General features: G+C 44.6%; 2 protein-coding genes and 1 pseudogene across 2 annotated transcripts in view; 2 read left to right on the top strand and 1 right to left on the bottom strand.

The window, feature by feature from the left end:
* Milr1 (mast cell immunoglobulin like receptor 1) overlaps window positions 1–6,299 on the bottom strand; it is an 18,579-nt gene extending 12,280 nt beyond the window's left edge. Inside the window, exons 1-3 of the mRNA XM_028780366.1 lie at window positions 6,122–6,299; window positions 5,884–5,925; window positions 1,740–2,009 (exon numbers count right to left, since the gene is read on the bottom strand). Of these exons, the coding sequence (XP_028636199.1) occupies window positions 1,740–2,009; window positions 5,884–5,925; window positions 6,122–6,227 (418 nt within the window). The 5' untranslated portion in view covers window positions 6,228–6,299. The remainder of the gene's footprint in view (window positions 1–1,739; window positions 2,010–5,883; window positions 5,926–6,121) is intronic.
* A 539-nt stretch (window positions 6,300–6,838) lies between these two features.
* Pecam1 (platelet and endothelial cell adhesion molecule 1) overlaps window positions 6,839–10,030 on the top strand; it is a 101,072-nt gene continuing 97,880 nt past the window's right edge. The window contains exon 1 of the mRNA XM_028780362.1: window positions 6,839–7,171. The gene's annotated coding sequence lies outside the window, so the exon portion shown is untranslated. The remainder of the gene's footprint in view (window positions 7,172–10,030) is intronic.
* On the top strand, window positions 8,026–9,177 carry LOC114632094 (annotated as a pseudogene).

Genomic DNA, 10,030 nt, shown 5'->3' with positions numbered 1-10,030 from the left:
CTCCCTCCCTTTCTCTCTCTCTCTCTCTCTCTCTCTCTCTCTCTCTCTCTTTCTCCCTCTCCCCTCTCTCCTGCCCTCCCGTTCCTGCTGCTCCCTGTCAGGATGGACTGTTACTGGGAACTGTGAGCCCAAATTAGCCGTTCCATCCAGGTGGCTTTGTCACAGCATCAAACAAGTGATCAACACACTGGTCTTCTGAGCACACCTCTGGGTAGATTACCCCCTGCTGTGTTAGATTGGAACTAGATATTTGCACGCTAAACCTGAGAGCCATTGACCTGCATTTCCATCTAACAGACTTTCTGCAGTGGTGGAAAGTGCTCTCTGTCTGTGTTGTCCTATATAGCAGGCACCAGTGACCTTTGACTCACTGTGGTCTTGAGGTTTTTAAAATTTTATTTATTTATCTTGTGACAGTGTCTCTGTATGTAGCTCTGGCTAGCCTGGAAGTAGCTAAATAGGTCAGGCTGGCCTTAAACTCCACCTGCCTCTGCCTTTCGAGTGCTGGGATTAAAGGGGTGCCCAGCCCTGTAGTATTGATTTTTTTTTTTTTTTTTTTTTTGTATATAAGTACTTTGTAGGTGTCTTCAAACACCAGAAGAGGGCATTGGATCCCATTACAAATGGTTTGAGCTACCACGTGGTTGCTGGGAATTGAACTCAGGACCTCTGGAAGAGCAGCTAATGTTCTTAACCACTGAGCCATCCCTCCAAGCCCCCTGTATTGAATATTTTTAAATGTATCTATTAATTATTAGTGTGTGTGTGCATGCACATGTACAACGCATATATATGTACGTGTGTGCACAAATGCATTCAAGCACTCAAGCAGACATGCATTGGTGCACATACCACAGCACGCATGTGGAGGTTGGAGAATGACTCTGTGGAATCGGCTCTTTCCTTCCACTTGAGTTCCAGAGATCAAACTCAGACTTGTGCAACAAGCACCTTTACCCTGTTGAGCCATCTTGCCGGCCCTAGAATTCTTACTATCACTTTGACTAGTTTGAATTTAATTTTGCATTGATACATGTGGCTTGAGGCCTCCACCCTGGTAGACCTGGAGAACCAGTGGTTCTTTATGAGGTTTGGCGAGACTGCATATACAGTGTGTTTAGATCCCTTTCTCCCTCTCCCAGGGACTCATTACCAAGGTCGCCACAGCTGAGGCTATTGATGAGGGGCTAAAAGCTTGGGGAGGGAAGACAACAGAGTGAAAACCAGAGCTAAAGAGGTGTGGCTGGGCAGGAAGGGTGCTGGCCGAGAGACTGGGGTTCAAGGGAACATTGAAGATTGCTATGCTGACTAATCTTAGATTAGGGATGGGCTAGCAGATCAGTGAAGTGCCTGCATAGAGGATTAGCTAAGCAGGGAGGATCCTCTCTGCAGCGGGAGTACCATCTTTTAGACTGATGGCGCTGATAAGGAATAAAAAGAAGGAAAAAAAAATAGAAAGCCTGTGTCAGGTGCACTAAACAGATGAGCCATCTTCTTCTCAGACTCTTTTGTTTGTTTGTTTTTGTTTTTTCAAAACAGGGTTTCTCTATGTAGCCCTGGCTGTCCTCGAACTCAGAAATCTGCTTGCCTCTGCCTCCCAGGTGCTAAGATCAAAGGCATGCACCACCACTGCCTGGCCTTCCCAGACTCTTAACGGAATCTTTTCAACCTCCACTGGCCCTTCATGCCACAGGAGAGAGTCCCATTAGCCCCCAGCCTCCACTGTATACTTCACTTACTGGCGATTGTGAAGTTGAAATTCTGACTGTATTTCAACGAGTTGGAAACGTTGGTTTTGCATTTGTAGGGGCCTGTCTTGTTGGTATTGGAGATCCTCAGGTAGAAATCCACAGTTCCGCCTCTTCTTGTCTTACTTTCTAGGTATTTCGAACCCAAAAAGAGCGAATAGGTGATGTCTACTGATGTGTTCTTGGTGGAACAAGACAGAGATACATTTTGGCCCATCCTGACCACATTCATACTTGAGTTCAGATTTGGAGAAGGTAATTCTGGGAAGACAAAATGACACAGAAGCCTTCATTAAAACCACTGGACAGGGCTGGAACTGCAGCTTTCGTGGGGAATGCTTGTCTAGCATGCATAATGAAGTCCTGGATTCCATCCTGAACACAGCTTTGATTGGGCGTCATGCCTAAAATTCCAGCTCTTGGGAGATGGCAGCAAGAAGGATCAGGAGTTCAGGGCTATCCTTAGCCGTACAGGGAGTTCAAAGCCAGGCTGGGCTACATGAGACCCAGAGTGATAGTTATTTCTGTGTAAGGCTTACAGGATCTAGAATCACCTAGGAGATTGCCTCTGGATGTGTTTGGGAGGAAGTTCCTAGACTGGATTAACTGAAGTGGGAAGACTCACCCTGGATGTGTATGGCCCATCAGAGGTCTAGGTTCCCAGACTGAATAAAAAAAAAACCACCAGGGAGGGGCTGGAGAGATGGCTCAGCAGTTAAGAGCAACTCCTTCTCTTCTAGAGGTCCTGAGTTCAAATCCCAGCAACCACATGGTGGCTCACAACCATCTGTCATGTGATCCGATATCCTCTTCTGGTGTGTGTCTGAAGTCTGAAGACAGCTGCAGTGTACTCATATAAATAAAACAAATAAAATCTTAAAAAAGCAAAAAACAAAAAAAAAAAACACTAGGGAGACAAGGAGTCAAGCATCCACTGCAGAGGAATTTTAATCTAGCTACAAGGCTGCTCTGGTAAGGGATTATATCCTAAGACCTTCTAGGTCTGTGTGATCTGGCTGGAATACAGACAAACCTTTAATCCGAGGAGACAGAGGCAAGTGATCTCTGCATTCAAGGCCAGCCTGGTGTAAAGCAAGTTTCAGGTAAATAAACGATTAGGTCCAGTTGCTGTGCTACATGCCTTTATCCTAGCACTCAGAGGACAGAGGCATGCAGATCTCTGAGCTCAAGTCAATTTGATTGAGACCTTGAGTTGAGAAGCAGTACCAGTGGAGTTCAGGGCTGTTCAGTTCACCGAGTTCAGAGGCAGTTTTACCGGGACAGTTACAGTGAGACAGGTTACAGAGAGAGATCAAGCTAGACACAAGTGGAGACAGAACGAACCAGAGATGAGAAGGAGCCAGAAGATTAGAACATAATATCAAAGTTAGCATAAGGCCAAGCAGAGCAATGCAGTAAGAAACTGTGAGAAGCCAGAATGAATCCGTCAGCCTGGAGAGGAATTTGAGCCAGAACAGCTGAATTAACCAGCCAGGCAGAGTTCAGAAAGAGCTAGAAAGAGTGATCTTACTCAGTCTCAGAGGCTGAAAACATTCTAGACCTAGATAAGATCATATGGAGGCTAGAAGCTTCCAGAACCAGGCCTGGGTTAGCAAACTGAAGCAGGAAGCCTCAGAGAGGACAATTAAATCAGGCAAATAAAAGATACTTTAACAATCCACAGTCACCTTGAAGAGGTCAGCTCGGGCACTTTGGAAAGGTCATGGGACACTAGCTGGATGGGAGAGGCTAATTAACATTCCTCCAGCAAAGGATACTTGCTGAATTAACTTGCCTCAGTCAGAGGAAAAAGGAAGAGGCTGATTAACATTCCTCAGACCTCGTAGAAGGGAACCGCATAGAAGGTGGGAAGGCCCAGAGCAAGTAGACACATTCCACAGGATGGACCAACCCTTGATACCTGCAGACAAGGGAAGTCCTTGCCACCTCATACCCTAAAGACCAATCAGTTTAAAAGTCAAACTGTTCTGCTAATTACATTGTGCCTAGTCACTGTTTCTCTAGTCGATCCCTTAAACTGTACAAAAACTGACCGAATGGGCTGCCAGGGTCGCTGCCTCTCCTTCGGGTGCAGGACGACCCACGACCCCAATGCATTGGATCATTAAAATTCCTCTTGGTTTTTGCATGGATTAACATCTGCATGTGGTTCACTCAGGGGTCTCTGGTAAACTAAGGCTCACTAGAGTCTTTCAACCTCTCTCTGTTTCTGTTCTCTGTGGATTCTATGTGATCAGCTGCCTCAGGTCCCCGACATCATGAACTCCCAGCCATCATGGGCCGTATCTCCCCTTGAGCAGTGAGCCCAGGTTGACCCTTCCTTCCTCCAGTTGCTTCCTGTCAGATATTTGCTTGAATCTTTCATTTCTCACAGTAGTGAGAAAAGCAATGCACCCCTTTTCAAGGTGAAAGCAAACACCTTAGGGAAACTGTTCCCTCGAGTCAACCCCAGTCTTTCCTTTGTTCTTTAGGTGTGTCATGTCTCAATGTTTTTGATTGACTCCCACAGGGGATTTAACCTCCCATTATGACACACTGCTGGGATGCCCCCTGCTTACCCAGGATCTTTCTTTCTCCTGTAATTTCAGGACTTGGAGGATAGAGGCAGATGAACAGAATTCAAGGTTAGTCTATGCTGACCTAGTGGATTTTAGGCCAGCCTGGGCTACATGAGACTGCCTTTGGTAAGGCCTTGTAGACCTCCCTAAACTCTGTCTGCTGTGGCTTTGGTAGCCAGTCTGTAAGCTGGTGTACATACATGCTCATGTGTGTACTTACTGTAAGATGTGTAGTATATCCTCTGAGAGTTAATATTAAATTTAAAATTGGATTGGGAGGCATAGGCAGGAGGATTCCTGAGTTCGAGGCCAGCCTGGTCTACAGAGTGAGTTCCAGGATAGCCCGGGCTATACAGAGAAACCCTGTCTCAAAAAAACAAAAAAACAATCCCAGCACTTGGGAGGCAGAGGCAGGTGGATTTCTGAGTTCGAGAGTTCAAGGCTAGCCTGGTCTATAGAGTGAGTTCCAGGACAGCTAGGGCTACACAGAGAAACCCTGTCTCGAAAAACAAAACAAAACAAAAATTTTAATTGGAGTAAAAGAACTCGTGTTTGCTAACTGCCAGCTAGCAAAAGAAATCAGGACTGCTCGCAAAATGACAGCCAAGAAAACTGACACAGCTTGTGAATTTATTGCTATTCAATAAACTCTGACACCACAGACACAAAGATGTCCATCTAGGCTGCGACATTGTGTGCTCACCCACACTCAGGACTTAACAGGCTGAAGCAGGAGGATTCCTAGGAGTTCAACATTAGCCTTAGCTACATAGTGAGTTCTAGGCTATGTAGCAATAACTTATCACAAATAGGTCGAATGAAGAGACTGCTTGCTTCTGGAAGGGAAGGAAAGACAAGCTGTACACAGTGGAACTTTCAACTTTATGTGGTTGGCTTGCACCGAAGGACTGATGTACTGACTACAGAAGAACCAAGTTTGGGGCATTCCTGCTTACTGATGAAAGAAATCACCCTCAAAAGACATCAGTTCATGTGCCCAGGTTGCCAGCTGGGCAGCAGCATGCCAGGCTCAGCTACAAAGCTCTCTGACTTCACTGTAGACTTCTTCCTAGGCATAGTACTCGTTGCATGGGTTAATTTAAAAGGTGCGTTGAGTGGGCATGGTGGGCTGGATCCCAGCATTTGGGAGCTTAGGAGTTCTAGTCTAGCCTCAGCCACACAATGGAGTTTGAGGTCAGCCTGAGCTACAGGAGACTCAGCCTCAAAAGTAAATAAATACCTAACAATTTAGAAGGTTACATGAGGATTTTCTAGCTAAAAGTGATAACAAAGGAGGTTTGGAAGTTTTCATGGTAAAAACAGTTTCAAGATTTTGCCACCAAGTTTCAGGTGGGAAAAAAAATGGTATAATTAAGGCCCTCTCGGAAAGTCAGCTCATTTCCCTCCTAGGTTACAGAAAGGCTTTGCTCTTGGATGCCAATCTAAAAGCACAGAAACCCCCATAAGTGAACGCTCATGTTCAAAGTCAGCAACCCAACCATTTTGATGCACACACTTTCAGGAAATGAAACTTATCTTTAGGAAATGAAACTTGCCGTTGATTTCCACTCTCCTACCATCCACTGCAGCGTTTTGAACTGAAAGAGAAAAGATTAGAAAAAGAGTTCATTTCCCACATGATTATTTTGAGAGCTGATTCAAGGTCTCTCTAAGTAGCCCTGGCTGGCCAGGAACTCTCTGTGTAGACCAGGCTGGCTTCACAGAGATCCACCTGCCTTTACCTCCCAAGCGCTGGTCCAAGAGTCAATTCCTAAAATACCGAATCAGGCTTACGTGTGATGGAAGGAATAAGAGCCCAGAGTAACAGTTTGTCCAGCCAGGTCCTCATTCCCTGGAATGAGATGACAGAGAGGCACATGGGAGAGTCGCCATCGCCCATGGTTAATTGAGCTACTACAGACCGGGGCTCGGTTTCTAAGATTCCTCTTCCCCATCACATGCAGGAAATGAGAGAGTTAGACAAGTTTACTCAACAGGACACATGACTCGTTGGTTTAACTGTCCTTTATATTACTAGAACAGCTGCTCAACAGCTGCTCAGACCGCAAGGCCTCCCATCTCACTTGGATCTGTTTAGTGATAACGGATCTCTCTCTCTCTCTCTCTCTCTCTCTCTCTCTCTCTCTCTCTCTCTCTCCTTCCCTCCCTCCTCATGCTGTGATGCTAAAGTTATGTTTTAAGTTTAAATTACAGTGATTAAGAGGTCTTTAAAAGTAAGAAATGCCTCTAACACGTAAGCCTCACTGACCCGAGCACAGCTAACTTCCTGGCATGCCGTCTGCTGTCGTTCACATCTGATAACAAGTCCCTTGTTTTCAATTCTTTAAACAAGCTTGGTTACCCCAACTGCACAGGATATGCTTGATCACATGTAGGCTGGAGGTACTTAAGCGGAGAGTATGTCAGGATGTATGCTTGCCCCCGATTGGACAAAGGCAGAAAGTATGTGTAGCCTTGTGGGTTTGCCTTTCTTTATAAACTTCTGATTAATGTACTTTGGTGACATACTCTGAGAATCTCGAGGATGGATCTGACCAGGGCTCATTGTCTTAGTCAATATTGCTTGCTTCAATTTTGGCTCAAAAATTGTGATAGTGTTCTTACTCTTACCCAATGGGGTTAACGTTAACACACACACACACACACTTCCTAGCTGCCTATGAGGTGAACTAGAGGTTCCAGAGGTATAAGGCACATCCATACACACAGCCTGAAGATAATCGAAGGAGGGATTCAGAGAGTCCCTTGGGACACTACTCTCAGGTCAGCGTGTTCAGACCGGAATTTCAGCAACACTGCTTTCAGCTCCTCACACCTCGGGAGGTAAGTCACACCAGGCTGCTCTCTGTGAGACCCTCTGTCTCCATGACATACAAGGAAACCTGAGGGTCACCTTAATGGAGCCGGCTGGAGTCACAGCCACACACATGTTAATGTTAGCATCCTAGTGGGGGAATCTGGCTGTGCATGGGAAATGGGCTGCTTGGGGATTTTGTTTTGTTTTTGTTTTTGTTTTTGTTTTTGTTTTTGTTTTTCAAGTCAACTTGACACAAATGAGAGTCACTTGGAAGGAGGGAACCTCAACTGAGGGAATCTCTTTCTCCTTCAGATTGACGAATGGGTGGAATTTCTCCCTTGTTGTGTATGTGCTGAGGAAGTTGTGGATTTGTGAACATTTTGGGTGCTGAATTTTTCAGATTAGGGCCGCTCGCCTCATGCTGTGATGGCTGTTTCCTTCACTAAATAAAGCAAGAGAACATGAGCTGGCTGCAGTGGCACATACTTGTAATCCCAGAGATCAGGAGGCAGAGGCAAGAGGGTCAACAGTTTAAGACCACCAGCTGTATATTGAATCTGAGGCCAGCCTGGGGTACATGAGACTGTCTGACAAAAAAAAGAAAAAGGAGGAAGTGGGAGAGAGAAGTGATGGGGTACAGCTAGTCCAGATGGCAAAGACCTATAATCCCAGTGCTAGAAAGATGGGGCAGAAAGTTGGAAGTTCAAGACTAGGCTAGCTCCTGGCCAACCTGGGCTACATAGCAAGATCCTGTCTAAAATCCAGACAGACACAGACAACTGACTGTTCATTAAATTACAAAAAAGAAAAAAGTTTGACGGAAAAGCCCTATGAGTTTTATTTTTAAGGGATGATTCTTCTCAAGTTCTCTCAGGGAGCCATGGCGGTATACTCCTACTGAGAGACTGTGTCTGTGCAGGGGTGGAGAGGCCAATACTACAGCATCACGGGCATTGGAATCCAATTAGTATTGGATGAAAATGAGTCTGGACTCCAGATTTTTAGACGCTTTGACTGGAATGACAGCTTGTCATTGATGTTACCTGGAGTGAAAACAATGAACATGTCCTTGTCACCTGTAGCAATGATGGCTCACTGAAGCTCTGGGACACTGACAAAGCCACAGGGCCTCTCCAAGTCTAAAGTCCAAAGTCCACACACTTAGGTGTATAGTATTGTTTGGAGCCAGACCAGAGCTGAACAACCTGTAGTGTCTGGCTCATGGGATCAAACTGTCAAAGTGTGGGATCCAACTGTTGGAAATTCTCTGTGTACCTTAAGAGGCCATGAGAGTGTTGTTTACAGCACAATCTGGTCTCCCCGCATCCCTGGTTGTTTTGCCTCAGGTGATCAGACTTTGAGGATTTGGGATGTGAAGACTACTGGAGTCTGAATTGTAATCCAGCACATCAGACAGAAACACTGAGTCGTGACTGGTATAAATACAATGAGAATTTGGTGGTGACAGGCGCGATTGACTGTAGCTTGAGAGGCTGGGACTTAAGGAATGTGTGACAGCCTGTATTTGAACTTCTCTGTCACGTGTATGCTATTAGGAGGGTGAAATTTTCACTGTTTCATGCCTCTGTGCTGGCCTCTTGTTCCTATGATTTCACTGTAAGATTCTGGAATTTTTCAAAGCCTGATCCTCTTCTGGAAACAGTAGAGCATCACACAGGGTTTACTTGTGACTTAGACCAAAGTTTCCAGAGCCCCACTGAGGTAGCTGACTGCTCCTGGGATGAGACCATACAGATCTGTGACCCTGTTTGTCTCTCCGTTCCTCGTTAAGACACACTGCTCTAGTCAGAAACAGATAGTGACTGATGGACTACTAAACATCAGAACATTGACTACTGAAAGAATAGAATTAGGCCTTTGTATGTACTGAGATTTCAGAACTCTCAGACTTACATGGAAGTCAGTTTAGAGATATCTGATAAAGACATTGTATCATATTGTAATCCTGGTACATAAGCCATGTTTTCTGAAATCCTAAAGAATAATTATTGTTATAATATATCTTATCTGGTGGCACACATCTTTAATCCCAGCACTTGGGAGGCAGAGGCAGGCAGATGTCTGAGTTCGAGGCCAGACTGGTCTACAGAGTGAGTTTCAGGACAGCAAAGGCTATACAGAGAAACCCTGTCTCAAAAAACCAAATAATAATAATGATGTATCTTGTCATATCTATTAAAATGTTATCTCTGTATTGTAAAATGATATAAAATATGGGAGGTTAGTAGATTACATGGGCAGTAATATATTTTATTATTAATTTGTCATTTTGGATGTAAAATAAAATCACTCCGATTGATAAAAATAAAAATAGACTGTGTTTCTTGATCATATATCATTTATGACATGTCAGTGAGGTTGCCTTTTAAAAATGTACTATGTGTATGGATATAATTTTATATTTAATGTAGATGCAGCTGATGTTCATAAATAAATGCTAACATAGATTTTAAAAAAGGGGATAATTTTCATCTATAGTCGAAATGGAGTTGAAGGTTTGAAGACATTTCTATGTAAATGTATTATTCTAGGCATTATTATTTTATATGTATGGGTGGTCTGCCTGGATGTAGGTCTGTGCACAATATGTATGCATGCCTAGTACCTTAAGACTTCAGATCTCGCTGGGCGGTGGTGGCGCACGCCTTTAATCCCAGCACTTGGGAGGCAGAGGCAGGCGGATTTCTGAGTTCGAGGCCAGCCTGGTCTACAGAGTGAGTTCCAGGACAGCCCGGGCTATACAGAGAAACCCTGTTTCGAAAAACAAAAACAAACAAACAAACAAACAAACAAACAAAAAAAGACTTCAGATCTCCTGGGACTGCAGTTATAAATAGTTTTAAACTGTCATCTGGGTGCTGGGG

The sequence above is a fragment of the Grammomys surdaster genome, unplaced genomic scaffold (genome assembly GCF_004785775.1).
Source record: "Grammomys surdaster isolate TR1022 unplaced genomic scaffold, NIH_TR_1.0 371, whole genome shotgun sequence".
Lineage (NCBI taxonomy): Eukaryota > Metazoa > Chordata > Mammalia > Rodentia > Muridae > Grammomys > Grammomys surdaster.
Note: the sequence above shows the minus strand (reverse complement) of the source record. Positions and strands in the feature narration are given on the sequence as shown.